Source organism: Suricata suricatta, chromosome 8, assembly GCF_006229205.1.
Source record: "Suricata suricatta isolate VVHF042 chromosome 8, meerkat_22Aug2017_6uvM2_HiC, whole genome shotgun sequence".
Taxonomy (NCBI): domain Eukaryota; kingdom Metazoa; phylum Chordata; class Mammalia; order Carnivora; family Herpestidae; genus Suricata; species Suricata suricatta.
Window position 1 is genome coordinate 22,488,262 of NC_043707.1, and position 22,720 is coordinate 22,510,981.

Genomic DNA, 22,720 nt, shown 5'->3' on the forward strand with positions numbered 1-22,720 from the left:
ATGGAGGAACACATGGAGGCAGGCTCTGCACCAGGACTGGGAAACCAGAGGGTCCTAATTAACAACCCTGCTGACATCCTGGTCATTGCTGCTTATTTCCTGCTGGTCATTGGTGTCGGCTTGTGGGTGAGAAATTGGGGGTGCTTCTGGGGGCCAGACTTCTGGGGGAAAAGTCTCAGGCAGATCCTATGTTCAGTAGGGGCAGGATGCCTGGATCTTTGAGGGAAACATCTAGGGCTGAGGGGCAAGCAAGTCTTTTGGTAGCCTCAGGAAGGCCCAGCCAACGCTCATTTCCTTGTCTTCCCACCCTTGGATTGGGCTATTTGAAGGGGTCAGTGGCTTTCCATCAGGGACAGCATTCTAAATGAGGTCTCTGTTCCCCTGTCTACGTAATTTCTGACCAGAAGCCCATCCATATTCAAGGCCTCAGGAAAAGTTAGGCCAAATCCAGTCACACTCAAGCTTGGGTAGTTGGGCACTAGGTTATGGCCCGGGTTGCCCTGGGTGCCTTGGAGGAGGTTGGGGTAGGGGGTTGGGTGGGAATCATCAAAAGAGACCAGGACTGGTTAATCTTCAGCCTGAAACAAGGCTGAGGAATGTGTTGAGAAGGCTAATGAAGTCCAAAGATGTGCCCCGAACCTAAGTCTCCCCGCCGATCTTGTCCCTCAGTCCATGTGCAGAACCAACAGAGGCACTGTTGGCGGCTACTTCCTCGCGGGACGGAACATGGTGTGGTGGCCGGTGAGAGAGGCTGTGCCGTGGAGTGGGAGAAGGCCTAGAGAAGCAGCCTAGCTCACCCCCACCTCTGGCCATCTAGGTCGGGGCCTCTCTCTTTGCCAGCAACATCGGCAGTGGCCACTTTGTGGGCCTGGCAGGCACTGGTGCTGCAAGCGGCTTGGCCGTGGCTGGATTTGAGTGGAATGTGAGACACTCTTTTTTTGTCAATAATCCCCACCCCAGTGGGAGCCCCTGGAACTGTCACACCTGCCCCAAGCAGGGGGGATGTAAGACCGGAGGTGGGACTTCCCAGTAGTGGGGTGTGGTTGGGCTTCGAGTGAGGGTTGCATGCCTTGCCTTAGAGGCAGGGGAATGTTGGAGATGACCACCTTCAGGTTAGGGGTAGGTCTCGCTCCTGACTTGCTGTGTAAGCCTGAACTAGCTACTGCCCTCTGTGGCCTTGAGTTACTCCTCTGCAGTGGGGTGAAGAGCCTCAAAGATCATCAAGTCCTTATTCTGGTGCTCTCTTGAAGCTGTGGCCTGTGAGGATCTCTGGACCAAATTAAAGCCCCTGCAGAAGTGGGAAGGAGACAAAGCTCTAGGACTGAGCCTTGTCTTTGAGGGCTGGGAGATCAGGCCTTCCTAGAAGAGGAGGCCTCTAAACTGAGTCTTGAGGGACGGAAAGTTTGGGTGGGTGAGGAGAAGAGAGGAAGTAGCCCTTCAGGCAGAGGCTGGGATCAGGCTGAGGAGTCTATGATTGGATTCATGTGCTGGGGGTGGGGAGATAGGACCCATCTTGGGAAGAACTGGCCTGGGAGGACTAGGAGGGCTCTAGTTAAAGGCCCAGGAAGGTGTCCAGACCCTGTCCCTTCATGTCCAGGGTCTGGGGACATACTCTGCAGTTGCATCCTCTGGGCCCCCAGTTGGAACTTTCCTTGGTGTAGCACATTCAGGAAGAGGTCTCTTAGACCCTTCAGTGGAGAGGGCTCACTCAAGGAAGGATCTCAGTCATTCTCCGCTGTCATGCTGTGCCCGCAGGCGCTGTTCGTGGTGCTGTTACTCGGCTGGCTCTTTGCGCCTGTGTACCTGACGGCGGGTGTTATTACCATGCCACAGTACCTGCGCAAGCGCTTCGGAGGCCATCGTATCCGCCTCTACTTGTCAGTGCTCTCGCTTTTTCTGTACATCTTTACCAAGATTTCGGTATGCACTCATGGAGGAACCCTGGAAGGGCAGGATCATGGAATGGAGGTCTCTAGAAAGCCCTGGAGGGGGCGGGACCAAGGAAAAATCGCTGTAAGAACCATGATGGAGGCAAGGTCTGGAAGGACTAGGTTTGGGGCCTCAGCCACTATAGGTGGGACCTGGAAGGCCAGACCATCAAAAAATGAGAGAACCTTTGAAGCGTGGCCATGTAAGCTCATGGTCTGGAAAGGAGGTAGACCTGGGTCCCTGTCCTGGCTCCTGGGTGCTGACCTGTGCGATCACTCCCTCTCCCAAGGTGGACATGTTCTCCGGGGCAGTATTCATTCAACAGGCTCTGGGCTGGAACATCTATGCCTCCGTCATCGCCCTTCTGGGCATCACCATGATCTACACTGTGACAGGTTGCTGTGGCAGGGGCTTAGGAAAGGAGTGGGCTGGGGAGATGTGCTGGGAGCATCACTGAAACACATTCTGCTCACTAAGCCCTGCCTCCTGATGCTCAGGAACATGAGCCTGGAGAATGGACCATTTCTTTGAAATCTACTCTCCAGGAAGGGGCACATTTTCAAATTTGCACAGACACCATATGTCTGTTTGGGCTGTCTCCACTGACCCAAGCCCATTGCAGGAGGGCTGGCAGCGCTGATGTACACGGATACGGTGCAGACCTTCGTCATTCTTGGGGGAGCCTTCATCCTCATGGGTTACGGTATGGAGCTCAACCAGTGGGGGAGGGGCATGGAGGTTGCAAGTTGCAGAGCTCTCCACCTGGGAGCAGAGACAGCGCATGCTTGTCTCCAGCATGTGGGTCCTCGGGAGGGCCTTGGCTTGGGCCCCAGGTCCCCTGACAGCCTTGCTTTCACAGCCTTCCATGAGGTAGGCGGGTATTCGGGGCTTTTCGATAAATACTTGGGGGCAATGACTTCGCTGACGGTCTCTGAGGATCCGGCCGTGGGCAACATCTCAAGTTCCTGCTATCAACCCCGGCCCGACTCCTTCCACCTGCTCCGGGACGCTGTGACGGGGGACCTGCCATGGCCTGCACTGCTCCTGGGTCTTACCATCGTCTCGGGCTGGTACTGGTGCAGCGACCAGGTGCGGGGTCAGGGCTTGACCCGGGAGCTAGGCTGGGCCAAAACCAGAACCACTGTGAGCGGGGCTGAGATGGGAGGATCTGGAACCCATCTGTGGGAGCCACACAGCATGGTCTGAGGGGTCTGGAACTTGGCTAGGATGGAGTTAAACCAGCCCCAGTGGGGTCCAAAGAATCTGGGTCTGTGAGTGAAAGTGAATTGACGGCAAGTGAATTGCTGAGCCAGAGGTAGGCCTGAATTAGAGCAAAATTAAGGCAAGGCCTGAGGGGGTGAAGAATCTGGGACTGGTCACAGATAGTTGGACGGACATCACTCCAGGTCATCGTGCAGCGCTGTCTGGCCGGGAAGAACCTGACTCACATCAAGGCGGGCTGCATACTGTGTGGCTACTTGAAACTGATGCCCATGTTCCTTATGGTCATGCCGGGAATGATCAGCCGCATTCTTTATCCAGGTAACGTCTGCAACCCCACCCCCATCAAGCGTCCTGTGCCCCATCCAGCCCCTTTCTTGTGCATGCATTCAGATGCTTGTTTTACATTTCTGTTCCTGTCCTTTGATTTGGGAATCTGGTCACCTGGTCCCACCTCCCATGAGGGGTCCCATTTCTCTTCCCCTAGGATTTCCCATCCCCACTTCGGGGGTTGAGTTCCCAGACCAGGTCCGTTCTAGCCACGTCATGTTTTCTTGCCTGCAGATGAGGTGGCGTGTGTGGTGCCTGAGGTGTGTAAGCATGTGTGCGGTACAGAGGTGGGCTGCTCCAACATCGCCTACCCGCGGCTGGTCGTGAAACTCATGCCCAATGGTGAGGGCAGGCATGCTCTGAGGATTGCCACTGGGAGGAGTGACCCCACACCAAGCCCACACCTGCCTGGGGACACCCTGGTGGCCCCGGACTCACAGCTCCCATTGGCCTGCAGGTTTGCGTGGACTCATGCTGGCGGTCATGCTGGCCGCACTCATGTCCTCACTGGCCTCCATCTTCAACAGCAGCAGCACGCTTTTCACCATGGATATCTACATGCGCCTGCGGCCCCACGCAGGGGACCGCGAACTGCTGCTCGTAGGACGGTGCGGCCTGGGTTTCCCCCAGGTCCTGCCCCCTAAATCAGCCTCGGGGTGGGGGCAGGGAACACTTGTAGGATTGGGGGAGACGGGGGTCCGGGGTAAAATCTGATGGCCACCCACTGTAGGCTCTGGGTGGTGTTCATTGTGGCGGTGTCCATGGCCTGGCTACCCGTGGTGCAGGCGGCGCAGGGCGGGCAGCTCTTTGATTACATCCAGGCAGTGTCCAGCTACCTGGCGCCACCTGTGTCTGCCGTCTTTGTGCTGGCGCTGTTTGTGCCCCGCGTCAACGAGAAGGTGAGCCTGTGCGTAGGGGGTGAGCTTGGGTCAGAAGAGCCCAAAAAGGCTGACACTCTCTCCTTTGGCAGGGTGCCTTCTGGGGACTGATCGGGGGCCTGCTTATGGGGCTGGCGCGCCTCATTCCCGAGTTCTCCTTTGGCTCCGGCACCTGTGTACGACCCTCAGCGTGCCCGGCACTCTTCTGCCGTGTGCACTACCTCTACTTTGCCATTGTGCTCTTCGTCTGCTCTGGCGTCCTCATTCTTGTGGTCTCACTGTGCACGGCACCCATCCCACGCAAGCACGTAAGTGCCAGCCTCTGGATGGGTGCCAAACATGCACCGTGTGTGTCAGTGTAGCCCTCTCTACCCCTGGTCTGCCAGCCCACTTCCAGGCATGCCCAGTGGGGAAGACCTGAATTTCTATACTGAGGGCTAATGAGGGTAGGCTGGGAGTCCAGCTGGAAGTTGCATTTGTAAAGCAAGAACAATGTTTTATTTAAATGACATTTATTTGAGATGGTCTGGGGGGAGGTGGCTTGAAGACTGTCCCCCAAAGTCCTTGGCATGGCCTGTGGCACTCAAGCACAGGATCTGATTGGTGGCTGAGAGGGGCAGAGTACCATCTTGAAGGCCCACAAAAGGATTTGGTCTTGTGCTGCTGTAGGGTAGACGCCCCAGGGCAGGGCTGACTGGGGGCCAGGACAAAGGAGCTGGGCAGAAGGAGGGGCTGGTAGAGAAGCGGGGAAAGGCAGCAGGAGGAAACTATGTGGACAAATAACCGCAGGAAGGTACTCTGTTAGCAGGACTAGAAGACCAGAGTCTGAAGTACTACAGTTTGAATGTAGACAGGGACTTGGGTTGATGAAGCAGGGGGTGAGCAGGGCCAAGAGCTTTAAACACAGTTGAAAGGCTTAGGTTTAGTATGAGGGCCAAGGGCAGCCATGGAAAGTTGGGTTTGAGTGAACGGAGTCTGGACTGAGTATATAGGCTGGTCAGAGGCTGCTAAGGTGGACAAGGGACTTCAGGGTCTGGGGTGGTGGAACAGCACTTTCACTTGGTCCCCGCTCCCCTCAGCTCCACCGCCTGGTTTTCAGTCTACGGCACAGCAAGGAGCCGCGGGAGGACCTGGATGCTGATGAACTAGAAGGTTCAACCTCACCCCCTGTACAGAATGGGTGTCCTGAGCATGCAGTGGAGATGGAGGGTAAGGCACTGCTTCAGGAGGTGGGGCTAAGGACCAGGGGAGCCAAGTGCCCTCACACTAACTGTAGGGCGTCATTTGTCCCTAGAGCCCCAGTCCCCAGGACCAGGCCCGTTCCGCCGGTGCCTGCTCTGGTTCTGTGGAATGACCAGTGGTGGGGCGGGTAGTCCCCCGGCCCCTAGCCAGGAGGAAGTGGCTGCAGCAGCCAGGCGGCTGGAGGACATCAGCGAGGACTCGACTTGGGCCCGTGTGGTCAACTTCAATGCCCTGCTAATGATGGCCGTGGCCACGTTCCTGTGGGGCTTTTATGCCTGAGACCAGCGGTGCTGGATACCATGAGCCACTGCCAGGGCAGGGCTCAGCTTCACGATGAATGGGAGTGGGGAGCCTGCAGTGGTGAGAAGGGAGCAGGGCAGGAGAGGGAGGGGGAAGGCTCCTGTTCTGTCCACTGCCCGGGGCCCAGGCTACCTGACTGGCAGTCACAGCCCACGAGGCCTTGGCCAAACCGCCACAGCAGTTCCCCTACGCAAAAATAAAGCTGCTGTTCCCACACCGTGCTGTGGCCAAAGCGTGCTTGCTCCAGGCTCTGTCTGGGTCCTGGGCCTCCATCTGGGCTGCTCACAAGACCTTCTTTTCTGGAGACAGAGGCCATGTGGCCCTCCACTCATCCACCTCTAGCTGGTGCTTCTCAGTCTTCCAGCCTGCATCCTGCAGACCTGGGGAGAGGTCATAAGGGTGCTGCTTGGACTGCGGGAGAGAAGACTTTAGGCTGATCCTGGGGAGAGTGGTAAGGATGGTACAGGCCAGGTACATGCTCTGTGCACGGCCCAGGCTCCACTTGCCTCTGCTGGGTCATTTCTGGCACAAAACAGAGCTAACACCCCATCTGGCTACAGGAGGAATTCACTGAGTTAGCACATGATGGAAAAGAGCTGGAATGGAGGAGGTGCTAAATGAAAGATCGTCATCATCATTCGTGAGCTCTCCCCCCAGTTCTTCAGTGCCAACTGGGATTCTTACAAATTGCTAACGTGACCCAGTCTCTGAGACCATCCTACCCTCCCAACCTATTGACAGGGAAATGAGGTCCAGACTTAAGATCACAGAAACCAGGTCCTCCCCTCAAAGCTAGAGGTGTGGGGATAGGGTTAGACAGAGCCTCTGGGGAGAAGGCTCAGAGGCCAAGGAGCCACAGGGCTTAAAAATGTTACCTTTCAAGAACTGTGGAAAGAGCTTGTCCAACACTTGGTGTGTGTCCCTGACGATGGCCCAGCTGTCTTTCTCTGGACCTGGAGGGGGGTGCAGACCCAGAAGCTCTGAGGTCCCCAAGGGGAACAGAGTCCTTCCTCCTTGAGCCATCAGTAGTCTAGACCGTGAGGTGCTTACCTGCCCGTGCGCGGTTCCTCAGTTCCTCCAGCCCTCTTGGGAGGGGCCCATCTCCCTGCAGGGCTTCCAGCACCAGCCCGTGTGTGGCGGCCCTTAGGATGGTTTCAGGGCCTGCCGTCTGGCTCAAAACGACTTGCACCTGGTCTGGAGAAACCCGGAACAGACTTACTAGGGAAGGGCCACTTCCCAAAACATTCCCAAACTTACCACCTTGATTCATCCCTGTCTGCCCTGAGGCCTTGGCCTGCATGGATGGAGGCTACCTTTCACCCTTTTCCATTCCAACCCCACCTCCAGTTGTCCCCAGTGTTCTGCCCACATTGCGATGCCCGATTTCCAAATACAACGTTATAGTAGCTCATGAGGTGGGTTTATTTTGCATGTCCAATAAGCAGCAGCGTCTTTTAGCACACAACCAGCAGAGCAGTACACTCTAGTGCTTGTTTCCTCAACAGGTGACTCTGGATGAGAGAGGAAAGTTCTCCAGGGGTAACCGAGGGTCATAATCTTATCTGAGTACGTCGCAGTGTACAAAGTGCTTTGCATAATTGCCTTTCTCATAAGAACACACAGGCAATAAAGCAAGTATGTAAGACTCACGTTTCACAGGGACAAAGTGAATTTCATTGAGTCTTGCAGCTATAATTTGAATGCACCAAGTTATAGTCTAGAGCTCCCTCCAGGACACCAGGCAGCTTCTCAACTGTCCAGGGCTTGAGGCCCTGGAGCTGGTGGAATGAGAAGTTGACCTCAAAAGGGTGAATCTAATTCTGGAAGAGCAGGGCACACTTACTTTGTGACAGGTCCCAGCGAAGGAGGTAGGGTTCTTGGTGCCCCTCAAGCAGCTGATGCAGCTCAAAGACACTGAGGGAAAGAAGAGTGAAGGGTGGGGGGAGGAGAAAGCAAAAGCAGGAATAACCATCCAGTCAACTGAACTGTCCTTAGCTCATTTGTCCTTCACCTACTTCCCACCTCTCAGCCGTTACCCATGCACCCCATATTCAGCTTTTTCTTGCTGCATCTAACAAATATATCTCTTATGTCTGCTCTGTTACAGCCCTGCTCCCCTCAAGCACCGTTGCTGACCCCAAGTCTGTTCAGTAGAAATAAAGAACCTAGAATAGAGAGGTGAGGCCCAATCAGGGGGGGCCAGAGTGTAATTGTAATAAAGGGAATGTGTGGGGAGAATGGGGGGGGGGCAGCACTGATGGGTGGGAGACACTGAGCCACTTACCTGGAGGTCAGGCGGTGTAGCGGGACCCCCAAGGATAGAGTCAGAGATGGCCAAAAACCTGTGGGAAGCTGGAGTCAGGATGCCCAGACAGGGGGAGAGACTGGGAGACAGTACTTGAGACCAAGGGGGTGGATCACCTGTCCACAGTGGCTCCATCTGATTAGCTGAAGCGGGGCCGAGCACCTCTCCCCTCTGAAGGAAGTGCGTCAGGACCAGCCGGAGCCGGCCTTCGTTCAAGGTCTCTATGACAAGGGCTCGGACTGCCCGGTAATTGGCGTAGATGTGAAGGGCAGTGAGGAAGAAGAAACAACCGAGGCTGAAGCTGGGGTGACAGAGTGAGGTGGTCAACATGGGCAGAGGCCGGGCCGGGCACCTCTGCCCTGCCCTTGGTCCCGGCTTACCTAGGGCAATGTGACACCAGGGGAAGCATCAAGAGGCTGACCAGGAGCCCGGCCAGGTTTACCAGTGTCTCCTAGGAAAAGGCAGAGGAGTTGGAATTGGGAGGGCTTCCCTCCAGGCCAGGCTTTCACCACATTCCTCCCTGCCCCAGAGCGTCCCGCGCTCCCTACACTGATGAGGGAGCCTTAATAAGTTTTTAATGTTTTTGATGAGTGGGCTGTCATTTAAGATCCAAGCTGCTTCTCTGTCCAGGTAGATACCATGTCCTTGGAACACGTCTTTGTTTTGCAAGAGTCATCAGAGTAGCCCTACACTTAGGCAACTGAGTGTCCGCAGAATAGGGAAGAACTTTTATTTGGTGGTTTAAAAAGACTGATCCCCCTCAGCCCCTTGGTATGCAAAACTGGGAGGCTCATTTGCAAAAGAGTCAAGGAACCACCCAGGAAGAAAGGCACAAGGTCCAAACCTCTTCCCTTGAGAATCAGTATTATTAGAACCCTCTGTTGGCCTGAGATGGCCTGACTGAGCTCACCCGAGGATAACAAACATGAGGCCACCTGCCCTTGAGTCATCATAGGGAGAAGGGTCTGGTTTGGTGCCCCTGAAGTGGGGTCCAAGGGAGAGTTGGTCCCGAGGCTGGGAGACCTCTTCTTACCCAGCTCTCCTGGCAAGGGGGCAGGCTGGGGAAATAAAGGCGGTGGTTGTGATGAAAAAGAGGAGATGAGGCCTTGGTTACACAGGAGCAGGAGGACCTCCTCTCCTTTGGCTGGGAATAATCATTTCCAGCGGCCACATCAAGCAGCAATAAAGCAACTTCGGCAGAAAGCAGGGGCCTGCCACAGGACTGAGCGCATGTCCTGGGTTGTCCCTGTGAGGTGTTCCTGCCTCTGCAGACTACGGAAGGCTTGAGGCTTGAAAAACACAGCTTGAGGGTGTGGGGACACCTGGGGGTTAGAAAAAGAGCCGGCGAGAGACAGCAGGCCTGAAGCTGGGAGATCCTAAGTGCTTATTTCTCCCTTCCTAACGACCTATGGAAGAGATAGTGGGGAAGAATTAGTTCAACCATTTCCTGAAGGAAGGGTACCCAGGGTGACTGAACCTCTCTCTAACTTCTTCCTCTTTAGAATGCCAACAAGTATCCCCTGTATGAGGCCACTGCAAGGATTTAATGAGTTCATATAAATGACATACTTGGCACATGGTTAGTGCATAATAAATATTAGCTCATGGTAATATATTTTTTTAGCTTGTGTTAATATTATTGAAAGGAGTTTGTTTTTCATTTATTTTATGTTTACTTATTATTGAGATGGAGAGAAACAGAGCATGAGTAGGGGAGGGTCAGAGAGAGAGGGAAACACAGAATCTGAAGACAGGCTCCAGGCTCTGAACTAGCTGTCAGCACAGAGCCCGACGTGGGGCTCGAACCCACAAACCATGAGATCATGACCTGAGCTGAAGTCGGATGCCTAGTCGACTGAGCCACCCATGTGCCCCGAAAGGAGTTAGTTTTATATTTAAAAATTTTCTATTTAGAAACTGAGAAAACAATTTAGAGAAGGACAGAAAGTAGTACTAGACAGAACAGAGATTTCTAAATTGTTTCACTGTCAAAGAAAACTGTCCACACTTCTAAACTGGGCCTCACTTTCCTCTTCTGTAAAACAGAGATAATAATAGTATCTGCCTCATGGGGCTGGTGTCAGAATTAAACGGTAAAATGCACATAAGCACTTAGCACAAGGGTTTGGGGGGGGATCTAATATCTGTAGAGTGCAGCCTTACAGGTGTCCCCACCTCTACTTGAGGGTGCCCTGGTCAGGTGAGGACCTAGACCAGAAAGGCCAATGAAACTGTCAAGTGGAGGCCTCTGGCCAATGACCCCAGCCACCTCACATGCTGAGCACTTTTTGACTTGCCAAGCGCTTTAACATATGGGGTGTCACATGACCGGACATTCACCTCCCAGTTTGGGTCTATGGCGTAGATACGGTGAAGGTCATGGCAAGGGCCCACTCTTGGGCACACAGGGAGTGGGCAGGGGCTAAGATGATCAGCTTGGACATTTTGCCACCAGAACTCATGCCCTCAATCTGAGTCAAGAGCAGGGAGCACTCCCCTTCTTCCTGTGTCTCCCCCATCTACCCTCAGGAGCACTTAGGTACATCTCTCCATAGACCTAAATCATGGCCTAACCTGCCTCCCCGCTCCAACTCTCCCCAACCGCAATTCCAGCTGCTCACCTGACTGCTATCCTTGGCTGATACATCCGCCATGTTGTTTCTCCGGGCCTGGTGCATGGTCAGGGCCGCCCGAGTGGCCCCACCGGCCACACCCACAATGCACTGAGTGGGGAAAGGGAGAATGAAGGTCAGAATGGTCATGTGCTATGGCAACACAGGCGCCTCTATGGCTGAGCCAAGTAAATAACTCAAACCAGTCTGAGAAAATCAGGTGATCAAACAGCAAAACCCTGACTGCTGTCCTTAGTATCTTGTTCTCATCCCCAGAATTCCACTAGGTCCACCTCCCCTCTTATTCCTGGAGAAAACTAAAGCTCTGCCTGCCATAGCTCCCTATGGCCCAGTCCCAAGAAACTCCATTTCTTTCCTCAAGGTGGAGGCCCACAGAATGTTCTTAGCTAAGAACTTCCCCGGCCTGCAACTCCTACTTTGGCTGCACCTGCTCCTCTGCTAAGCTCTCAGGCCCAGTCTGGTTTTCAACTTTATGTTTACATTCTGCCTATAACGAAGTCCTCTCCTCCTGTCCCAGAGGTGGCCTAGTCAAGTCTTCCAGGCCAGGTCAGAACCCACAATGATGGTCCTGACCTCCCAGTGTACCTGGACCTCAATCCCTGAGATCTAGGCTGATAGCACTCATCAATGAGGGTCACTGACCACTGTCATCCATCTCATTATTGATCAAATCTCTCAGATGCCAGACACAGATTTACTGCTGTGATATAACTTAGACATAGCCCTTGTTTTCATGAAGTCTACAAATCAGTAGACAAATAAACAAACACGTTGTCATGCAGGCAGAAGAAATAATGCTCAAAGGTCAGAGGAATGTGGTACAAATTAAGGTGAGGTGACCTGATCACGTGGAATCTTGCAATCCTTGTTAAGGGTTTTATCCAGTGGAGTCAGGGAAGTAAACTTATTGGATTTCCATTCTTTTTTTTTTAATTTTTAATTTAAAAAAATTTTTTTAATGTTTATTTATTTTTGAAAGACACACAAGAGTGTGAGCAGGGGAGGGGCAGAGAGAGAGGGAGACACAGACTCTGAAGCAGGCTCCAGACTCTGAGCTGTCAGCACAGAGCCCAACATGGGGCTCGAACCCACGAACTATGAGGTCATGACCTGAGCTGAAGTTGGCCGCTTAACCAACGGAGTTACCCAGGTGCCCTGGATTCCCACTGTTAAAAGGATTATGGGCTGCTCTGAGAAGCAACTGAAGAGAGGCAGAATGGAAGCAGGCAGACTACCTAGGAAGCCACTAGGCTTTTGCAGCAATAAGGAACCGCCAGGTGACACACAGGTGGAGTAAATGGGCTGGAGAGATTTAGGAAGGAAAATAACAGCATTGAATGGAGATTTAGCTGAGGAGGATAGTAAGCCCATGCACATCACCACCAAGGCAGATATAGGGGGGCCCCAGAGGTGGGTACCTTGGCCAGGTTGCTGGTACAGACGGTCATGGTGAAAAAGACTGGAAAAACGGGAGCCATAATCTCAAGGAACATAGCTATATCATTGAGGATATCAGCAAAAAGCCTGGGGGAGGGGATCAGAGGTTAGAGATCGGAGGTAAGAGACTTCGCGATAGACTTCCCTCCCCGCCGTCTCAGCCCCTCCTTACCTCCACTGCTTGGCATTGCAGTCCAGTTTACTCCTGTCGGGGAGGAGAGGTTGGTTTGCAATTTGTACTTAAGGAGAAAACACATCCTGTGGGCAATGCAGGCCATCCCTTCGCCTGAGGTAAAGTCTGAAGGGCTCAGCAAAATCCATACTCGAGGCAGACATCTGTCCCAACACCCTGTCACTGCTGCCTGAAATAGCATTAGCTGGGAGGACCTTCAGTGGTCACTCAGTGTCTCCCCTTTACCAACCCAGGGTACGTCTGCGAAAAAAACTGATTGTCTCGTGGTTGCTCCCTGCCCTCTGGCCCGCCTCTGAGAGAGGTCATCCCTGGGTCCCTCTTCCAGCTCCCCCCTCTTCTTCCCCCATGGTCAAGGGTAACCAGCAAGAAGTCCACATAGTTTGGACTGGTAAACAACTACAGTTAGTGTAACCCCCGCGGTGACAGAGAAGCAGCTCAGAGAGGAAACATGACTTCCTTCAGATCACATGGAAAGCGGGGGCCAAGAGGAAAAAAAAGAAAAAGAAAAAGGCTAAAAGAAAGAGGCAGGCTCTGACATCCAGGCCTGGGACATTTCTATCACACAAGAGGATGGATACCACACAAGGGGATGTTGCAGCCCTCAGACCAGCTTAGAATTCAGCTCTGTTCTTACTCTGACATCTCCTGGAGGGCAAGGGAGCATTCCTGGATGAGGTATGGGACACACATGAGGAATTCCTGAGGGAATAAATGGCAAAGGCAAGACTAGAACGTGTGGGCCTGTTCCAGGGCTCTGCCCAATAAAGCAACTTTTGATACTTTTAATTATAAGCTGTGTGACTTGGGTAAGTGACTTCCCTTTTTAGGTCTGCTTTGCATCTGTAAAATGTACATATTCGGTCCTCTCTACAAAGTTGTTCTAAGGACTAGAGATGATACAGAGCTTGTGAGGCATGGAGCTGTTAACAGCAGCTAGTGTTTTCTGAGCACTTATTATGTACCACGATATGGTATGCACTTTGCATCAGCCATCTCACTGAACAGATTGTAGGGACTGCCTATCTAAGATTAATGGCAGATAATAAATCACTCCTAAGGGTGCCCAATACTGGCTTGAGAAGGAAGCAGGGAGCATAAGATCCTTACACTCTTCTAGATAAATGGTAAGTCTGATTCCATGTGGGACAGGGATCCTGAGGACTGGCCCACGTCCACTCCCTACCAGGCTCCACAAAGTCCAGTCAAGTACCTGAGCCACCAAAGTAGCTTTTGGAGTAAGAGCATTCCTTTTGAATTAAGCACAATCTTGTTCAGGCTTCCCTTTCAACAAGCAGAGGACCTTGTGGCTCTATTTTTCCATGATGGCCAGCAGAGTGGCACATCCACGCTTTTGAAGGCAGATCTGATCATAGCAATGGCTCTGTGGCTTCACTGCTCAGGTGAGTCACCTGGACTGGATACTCACTAAGGATTCCTTAGCTCTGACGAAGTAATTGCTAAATCTCCCCTTCCTCCCCTTGAGACTGCTAGGAGACGGGGGAGCTGAAAACACAGCCAGGGAGAAGACAGACATGACCCCCATCTGGGGTGAGTGGCCAGACCAAGAAGACAAACTCACCCCTTCCACCAGGCAAAGATGATGCGACCCAGCATGCCGGTTGAATCTGGGGGAGAGAGGCACTGGTAAGGAACTAGGAAGAGCCTTTGCGGCTGCTGAGCCTGGCAGACCCTGGCCCTGAACAGCTGATTCACCTTGGGTCACTGCCCTAGGAGCTCAGTTTGGTACAATATACATTGGATAGACAGAGTTGTATGATGGGGTCAGAAGGCTCTAGACTTAGCAGTTCTTCAGTAATGTACCCATGCATGCCAAGACATGGACCAGAAATATTCTTTGCAGCATTATCCATAAATGGCAAAAAACTGGGAATAACACAAATGCTCCTCAACAGGAGAATGCACAGATAGATCCTAGTGCATTCCCTCAGTGGCAATATTAGCAGGGAAAAACCTAATGCACAACTACTCATATCAAAATGGAGGAATCCTGGTACTATTATCGTGCATGAAAAAGTAAGCCACGAAGACGATCTAGAACAAAATACACTTTTCATAAGGCTTTAAAACTAAACAAGACAGTATTTCTGTAAATATATCTATATAGAAAACCTGTTAAAAAAAAAAAAAGGAAAAGCAGGAACTCCTGGGTGGAAAGTTGAGAGGTTATTGTTGATATTCTACCTCTTAGGTTGGGCAATAGAGTCACAGGTGAATTTTAATTTAAATTTTCATCTATACTCAGTAGAGTATACGTTTTAAAAAAGGGACTTGAACTGCAGGTTGATGACGGACAGCTGGGGCCGTGCAGCAGAGGGAGAGTCTTCCTCAGGCTAAAGAGAGTCACAGAAGTCTCTAGAATCAGCTAGACCTTCATTTGAAGAACAAACCTTACTGGCTACTTACTTTCTGCCAGATACTATGTGAGGTTAAGGAGAATACCAGAGACCCAGAAGTCATGGTTCCGGACTCAAAATCCAGTGTAAAAAAGCAAACCATCAGTATGAAAACCACTGATTTAGACCCAGGATCAGTTAACTGTGGCCTGTCGTCTTCTACTCCCTATTTTATAAAGTTTTATTGGAACATAACTGTACCCAGTCATTTACAGATTGTGGCTGTTTTTGTGACACATGGCAGAATCGTTGCTGTGACAAACTAGATAGCCTGCAAAGTATAAAATATTTGTCATCACATCTTTTACAGAGTTTGCCAATGCCTGATTTACACCCCTTATACTGAGAGCAGCATTCCAGAAGTTCAGCGGGGCGGGGCGGGGGGGGGGGGGGGCCTGTCACAAAGGACCGTCTTAGGAACAAGCAACTGGGAAGGCCTCATGCAGTGGACAGAGGACTCTTCATTTGTTTGAAACTGAAGGCATGGACCCTTAAGTGGCAAATGTAAGAAGGGAAACTAGGCTGTGGGGAGGGCTGGTTTTCCCTACAACATATAAAGGTGGGGGCATAGGCTGGCCTTCCCCATTCTCCACTGGAAAAGGTGTGCCCACCCCTTGCCACAACCTCTATCCTTGGGCGGTGAGGCCTTCTACCTAGACATCTTTATCCAGCCCTGGGCGTGAGGAACATCACTAAACACTCTGGTGGCCACCTGAAATCCCTACTCCTTTCAATCTTCACAACAACCCTATGAACTTCGAGAGAGCACCTCCTTTCACAGATGAAGCAACTGAAGCTCCGGGAAGACAGTCAATAAAAACAGGACATTTTACAAGAAAATCTGAATTTCCCAGGGTTTTTTTTTTGGGAAGAACCTGAAGACACAGCAACACCGAGCCTGCCCTCCCTTACTACCGCCACTGGCTGGCACTGAGCAGTGGCTACCAGAGGAGGCAGGTGCACAAGGCATTTCCACCAGGCCTGCTCTGCTCCTACATTTCTGTCCCCTGTGTGTCCCTGGAAATAACACCCACCAGGTGGCTTTACAGGCTTCCTCCATCACTTACCTTAACCTCTTCCTTTCAAGTATATCTTATTCTCCACAAAATTTTTTATTGTTCTACTTAAGATTCTTGTATTGGATCAACTTAGGGACTCTGAACATGCCCAGGGTATTCTTACTTGTTGAGGGAGCTCACTGGGCCAGACTCAACTTTTCTTCCTTCTGACTACACACTCGTAGCCAATAAGGTTTATGTCCTGCATACAAGGGTCACTGGGTGCAAAGGGAGCCTATCCTCTCTTTCATCAGCAGTCGGCAAGGCTCTTGTCAGGATCTGGCAGTTGGCACTAGGCTGCAATAATGACACAAAGCCTTCTTATTATCTCAAAGTCAACGCTGTCCACTAGACTAGGAAACTTAATTCCTACTTGCCTCACTTACAATTCGTTGAGCTGTAATGGCCTAGAAATGTTTGAGCAGCAGTAAGGGATAAGCTGTCCGCAATTTATAAAAGGCTCCGCTCTGAATCCCACTGGCAAAAGTGTGTGGTAGTCAAGAGTGAGACACAGGAGTCCATTGGGGTGGGTCCAAATCCTGGCCCTATGTTAACTCAGGCCAAGTGACTAAACCTCTCTGTGCTTCAGCTTTCCTCTCTGAAAAGTATATTAATAATGATATCTACTTAACATGGCTGCTGCGGAGATTAAGTTACATATTACACATAAGAGCACAAAATCCCTGGCATACAGTGGTAGGCTGTCAAAATATTAGCTTCTGGGAGAATGACTGTTGTTAGTCATGACAATTAATCCCATGTTCCAGTAAGAGCTCTGAGTGTGGGAATGACTACAGAAAATTCCCAAGGAGTTTCTTACATAAAGCTCTGCATACAAATTTCCTAGGTTTGATGGAAAGGAGTTTGTAAACTCTTTCAAAAAGCTTCTTTTAGTACCAACAACAGGCTTTAAAAAAAATGGATATTTTTGCATATCTTAAAGTGATCTCATTTTTTTTTAAGTAAGTAACTTGAAGACATATATAGGCAACATGTTGGCAAGAAGACTAGGATAGTTAGAAATGAGATGAAAACATCAACTACTGAATTCCAAACACCCAGCCAATAGCAGAGCAACAGAAGAGGCCCAAATTAAACACACACTCTGCTTCAAATCCATGCCCTCTAATTTACTGGCTGTGACCCTAGCCAAGTTACTTGTTTGTGCCTCAGTTTATCTGTAAAATGGGGATAATGACAATACCCATCTCAGAGTTACTGCAAAGGCAGTGCACTTAATGACTGGCAAATAATAAACACTGTGTGAACTATTATTATTAAAAGGAAAGAAGACTACAACATCAAGCCACAGATCACCACTTCTCCACTATCAGAGAAAGGGCTGCTTTCAAGAGGAGGCTCACATTTGGCTGGTCTGTTCAGTCGTAATGGTAAGGACGCAAGCACAGGCCTCTTGATCCTCTAAAAGATCCACGGAGGTTCACCAGAGCTGCGGCCAGGCTCATCCAAGCAGAAAGAGCCTTCCCTTGGGGTCTGGTAACTCCCCACTGAGAACAGCAATGACACACAAGGGGCAGTAGAGACAGCCATAAGTGAGTGTGGCACGGCACCAAACCATATGCTTTACTTTTCATTAGCAGTTTTTAAAAAAGCTGTCCACATCCAACAGATGATTATAATAAGTTATTATTTATACCATTATCTAGTATTCCAAGAGGTTCTAAAATGCCTTTCATTCTTTTTTTTTTTAATGTTTTTTATTTATTTTTTAGACAGAGAGAGACAGAGCATGAGTGGGGCGGGGCAGAGAGAGAGGGAGACACAGAATCCAAAACAGGTTCCAGGCTCTGAGCTGTCAGCACAGAGCCTGATGTGGGGCTTGAACCCACGAACGTGAGATCATGACCTGCGCCAAAGTGGCCATTTAACCAACTGAGCCACCCAGGCGCCCCTAAAATGCCTTTCATTCTTCCCAGAACCTCCTCTTTCCTACTCAGGACTATTACAAAATTGTATTTCTTCTAGAACTAACAAATTTCCCACACCTCAGGAAGCTGTTGGTTTTATTCAATTACCGGTCTCATGCAGCCCTACACAGAAACTAGGGATAAAGGAGGAGAATGATTAACTTAGGGACTTGAGCTCCAGATGATTTGGGAACTCTCAACAGTATGTACAGGCAACTGAGTGTGGCTGCAAGGCTGGTGCTCAGGATGAGGCTATTCTGGTGGCGGGCGACTAATTATCGTTGAATAAAAGCAATAAAAATATTTAAAATTAACCCAACTGAATTTTGGTTTTTAACAGGGTACAAGCCACTGTTCTAAGGACTGGGGAGAGTTGGCTCCCAGATTCCAATCAGGCACGAGTCCAGAAATATACACATCACAGCCCAGAACTAGAGGCCAGCCCACTGGGATGGGGGAGAGGAGAGACTGGGCTTCCCGAGGCCGGAGAGGTGGCAGGGCTGACAGCAGTGACAAGCGAGGCTCCAGGGGCCCAGCTCACCTTTCACCAACCAGGTGGCAGTGGCAGCTGAGACAGAAGCTTTGGCGTTCCCGACCCCTATGCCCAGCAAGACTGCGTGGGTGGCCAGGGAGCCTGAGAGGCTGGAAGCAAAGGCCTGGAGGAAAAAAAAAAAAAAAAAAAAGGTGGGGTGAGGAGTCTGCGCAGGGGCACGACGGCCTAAGTGCTATTTAGCATCAGCTCTTCCAGATGTGTGAACTGGAACTTGTCACACCCCCGCCCTCGGCTTCAGCCTCCAATCTCTAAATGGGGAGACAGGTGGCCCGCATGGTCTCCCTCGCCCGTGGCTGTATTATGCCCCCCCCCGCCCCCCCCCGCCCCCCCCCGTCGGCCGGGCTGACCTGCACGGAATCCCAGAGCTGGTAGGGCAGATAGTCCGGGCTGACGCTATCGGGGAAGCCCTGCGGCAGGAACACTGCTAAGAGACCCGAGAGAGGTGAGGCCGTCCCGAGAGCCCCGCCTCCGCCGCCATCCCGTCCTTGGGGTTTCACTGTGAAGGCCCCGCAGAGCTCCCACCAGCGCCACCCGCGAGCTTCCCACTGCAAGCTCCCGTCGGCTGCGGCGAAGCAGCCCCGGGCCGCCCCGGAACCGAACTGTTCAGAGCACAGCGGGGCTTTAAGACCCGTGCTGTCAGCCATCTCTCAACTCTTAAGGCCCGTTACCGGGAAACGTGGCAGGACTGCATTTCCGGCGTGGCTACGGCGGCTGTACAGGTGCAATCTTTCTTCGCCAAAAGGTCGCGGGCGTTTGTGTCCTCCTTTGTCCAGCCAAGGAACCCACATTTCCTCTCTGACCTCCTGGCTTCTCTGAGGACACCCTAGGGCTGGTCCCTGCCCTTTTATAGGTGGCCGGGGGGAGCAATAGGAGCGCTTTAGCCCGCTAAGTCCGGGAAATACCTGCTTTCCTGTAACCCGCAACTCTCAGTTATGGGGATAAGGAAACAGGGCATCCCTGGGGAACCCTTGTGTTTGAGAACGAGGGCCGCCACAGAATTTTTAGTTGTGTGATTCTGGGTAAGTCAGGGTCCCTCTCTGGGGCTTAGGTGCTTTGTTGTTGTTGTTGTTGCTGCATGGGCACGGATTATATATTACTCTTTATTTTATCCTCAGTACCTAACACACAGTAGGTGCTTCAAAGATATTATGAATGAATGAATGAATGAATGTATGCATGCATGCATGCATGAATGAATGAACTAACTAATGCATGAGAAGTTGGACCAATTGATCCCTGAGGTCCTGGGCCTTACCCATGACTGGAAGAGTATTATTTCTGAAAGGATCCTTAGGACATCTGAGGAATGAGAAAATCAAAGGGTTGTAATGAATAGTCTCAGAAAATGAAATAGGCAAGAAGTGTGTGTTTATTGGTGGAGAGGGTCCATGGAATTGAGGCGAGAGTCTAAAGAGTATTTCCCTCTCCCAACTCATCACTTTTTCTCTTTCCCTCTCCCTTTCTCCTTCCATCTAGTGCAATGTTCTGATTCCAAAGTAGAATTTTTAAGAAAATTCTTTTTTACATTTCTTCATTTTTGAGAGACAGAGAGAGACAGCACAAGTCGGGGAGAGGCAGAAAGAGAAGGAGACACAGAATCCGAAGTAGGCTCCAGGCTCTGAGCCATCAACACAGAGCCCAACGTGAGGCTGAACTCACAAACTGTGAGATCATAACCTGAGCCGCAGTCAGATGCTTAACGAACTGAGCCACAGAGGTGCCCCCAATTTTTTTTTAAATCAGAAAATAAAACATCCGGGTTTCTCAGCCTGGTATTCTTGGACTCTCACAGTCTGACTCCCTGGTTGAACCTTCTGATTCTCCCAAACGGATAAAGGAGCATAAGGCAAGCTGAGGGCAAAGAAGCACCAGCTAGCAACTGCCTAGACCCAACCCCAGGTGGGATATATGTGACATTCCTCAGGCACTTGCGGCTGCCCAAGAACAAAGGAAAGGGAGAACCAATGGTTAACTGATAGAGATCACAGTCATGCAGAACAGAAGTCTCCATTAGTTTATAAATGTCTTAGTAAATTATAAGAAAAAGGGCAATCTTATCAATAGCCTAACCTCCAGAAACCCACAGACTCAATTTTCTGGAGCCCTAACACCACCTTCCCCTCCATGGTGATGTGGAGAACAAAGACAAGATGAAAATATAAATTAAATTAAATTTCTTTATAACCTGCAGCCCATTGACAAATATTTGAGATAGGCAGAGTAAAACATTCCTCCAATAAACGCCTGACTGTCTTGTCATAATGTTAATGTCTTCCTAGAGGGAAAGCAACCTTAGCTTAACAATAGCAACTCCTCCAGTATCGCAGGCGTCCTCTTCATGAAATAAAGCATATGAAAGTCCTTTTGGAGGTCTCCCTTTTGCCTTTACCTCTCCCAACTCCATAGTATATAATTAGTGCAGCTCTTTCCGCCACAGGTCATGTCTCTGTGCTTTCATAAAATCACCTTTTTGCACCAAAGATGTCTTAAGACATCAGCTTTGGACCCACCACCACTCCAGAACCACATTAAACTATTATCTTGGGCCTTAACCTGGAACACCCTTCTACCCTTCTTCGCCTTATCTGAGACCCACACAGAGTCTCTTTGCTGCTGAGATAGACCCGGGGCACTTCATTATTTTTTTTTTTTTAATTTGAGTTTCTTGGTAGAGTGAAAAAGTGAAGGGTTACAAACATAATATTTTATGTATGTATGTATTTGTTTTATTTAAATTCCAGTTCGTTAACAAAGTGAAATATTAGTTTCAGGTGGATAATTCAGTAATTCAATGCTTCCATACAACACCTGGTGCTCATCACAAGTGCTCTGCTTAATACCCATCACCTATTTAACCCATGCCCCCACCCACCTCCACGCTGGTAACCATCAATCTGTTCTCTATAGTTGAGTCAGTTTCTTGGTTTGCCTCTCTCTCTTTTTTCCTCTATGCTCATTTGTTTTGTTTTTTGAAATTCCACATAAGTGAATTTATATGGTATTTGTCTTTCTCTGACTGATTTATTTTGTTTAGCTTAATCCATTTGTGTCATTGCAGATGGCAAAATTTCATTCTTTTTAATGGTTGAGTGATATTCCAGTGTGTGTGTGTGTGTGTGTGTGTGTGTGTGTGTGTGTGTGTAACATCTTTATCCATTCATTAGTCAATGGATACTTGGGCTGTTTCCACAGTTTGGCTATTATAAACTGCTGTATATTGCTGCTATAAACATTTGGTCACATATATCCCTTTGAATTAGTATTTTTGTATTCTTTGGGTAAATACCTTGTACTGTAATTGCTGGGCCATAGGATAGTTCTATTTTTAACTTTTTGAGGAATCTCCACACTGACAAATGTGTAATATTTTAAATCTTAGCCTCTGTGAGTGCACTGAACTCTGAACCAACCGCTATGAATGAATTCTCTCAGAGGGCCTTAGTTTGAGCCTAGGTTCTGTCACTTAGTATCTATGAGATCTTGGGCAAGTTTCTTAACTCTCTGTTTTTCAGTTTCTCCATCTGTAAAATGGCAATAATATAATAAGACAATAGGGTTGGGATGAAGATTAAATGATTTATATATGTAAAGCCTTTAAACTATGTTTGGCACACAGAATATGCTATTTACCTGTTGACCATTATTTGGAGTTAATGTCAAGTGTTCAAACATAGTGCTTTTTGCTCCATATGAAGCCATTCAAATGGCTCTCATGACTAGCATCACCATATAATTCATTATCCAAGTCAGAATTTTTGAGTGTCATTAAAGGAGGCACTATTAATAATTGAATTGGGAAAATAGAGCTGTTCTGGGCAAATTGATATATAGCGTCACACTAATTATGGATCTCTTAGCTTTCACTGTTGTCCACATTAACCTCCCCCTGCTCAGACACCATGCTAGCCCTTGTTCGCTGTAGCACTTACTTAACTCCTAGCATATGCTTGCTGGAGCCAGTTTGGATTTCCTTTTATTAGGTATCTATGTCCTGTCTTTCCAAACGGACTGGAAGTGTCTGAAGACAAGGACTCATCATACACTTCTTTGATAAGTATCCAGATCAGTGGCTTAATGAAGAGGTGGGTGATGGTTCCCATCTTCCTACCCCAGGAAACCTCTCGGCAGCCTGCATTCAGCAGTATACCAAGCACTGAGCGGAATATTCCAAACTGCTTTCCTCTTTGACTTTGCCCTCATTGATCCCCACACTCCCACTCCTGCCCCCTTACAATCTGCTGTCAATGAAATTTAAAGTTCCTCTGCTTAAAACCTCAGTGGCTTACCATTACTTTTATT

General features: G+C 49.9%; 3 protein-coding genes across 9 annotated transcripts in view; 2 read left to right on the top strand and 1 right to left on the bottom strand.

Moving 5' to 3' along the window:
* Positions 1-9,820, top strand: SLC5A2 (solute carrier family 5 member 2). Of its 4 annotated transcripts, XM_029947149.1 has the most exons (15): positions 8-126; positions 670-741; positions 818-922; positions 1,756-1,920; positions 2,219-2,324; positions 2,552-2,632; positions 2,789-3,018; positions 3,336-3,471; positions 3,715-3,822; positions 3,938-4,088; positions 4,211-4,379; positions 4,451-4,666; positions 5,438-5,567; positions 8,008-8,078; positions 9,708-9,820. In XM_029947149.1, exons 1-14 carry the CDS (start codon positions 13-15, stop codon positions 8,052-8,054), a joined length of 1,830 nt encoding a protein of 609 aa, XP_029803009.1. In that variant the 5' UTR covers positions 8-12; the 3' UTR covers positions 8,055-8,078; positions 9,708-9,820. The 4 variants fall into 4 exon arrangements, with proteins under 4 accessions (XP_029803007.1, XP_029803009.1, XP_029803006.1 ...); XM_029947147.1 differs by lacking the exons at positions 8,008-8,078; positions 9,708-9,820 and adding an exon at positions 5,653-6,117 and having other exon boundaries at positions 1-126; XM_029947146.1 differs by lacking the exons at positions 8,008-8,078; positions 9,708-9,820 and adding an exon at positions 5,635-6,117.
* C8H16orf58 (chromosome 8 C16orf58 homolog) lies at positions 4,834-19,098 on the bottom strand. Its single transcript, XM_029947150.1, has 13 exons — positions 18,769-19,098; positions 18,410-18,524; positions 14,048-14,093; positions 12,448-12,480; positions 12,257-12,362; positions 10,827-10,928; positions 8,586-8,656; positions 8,322-8,506; positions 8,185-8,242; positions 7,744-7,814; positions 6,951-7,094; positions 6,776-6,853; positions 4,834-6,280 (listed from the first exon to the last, which is right to left on the bottom strand). Exons 1-13 carry the CDS (start codon positions 19,063-19,065, stop codon positions 6,183-6,185), a joined length of 1,404 nt encoding a protein of 467 aa, XP_029803010.1. The 5' UTR covers positions 19,066-19,098; the 3' UTR covers positions 4,834-6,182.
* Positions 15,304-22,720, top strand: part of AHSP (alpha hemoglobin stabilizing protein) — a 12,881-nt gene continuing 5,464 nt past the window's right edge. For 2 of the 4 annotated variants that reach the window (XM_029947151.1, XM_029947153.1), the window contains exon 1: positions 19,158-19,440. The gene's annotated coding sequence lies outside the window, so the exon portion shown is untranslated. The other 2 variants (XM_029947154.1, XM_029947155.1) reach the window with 2 other exon arrangements.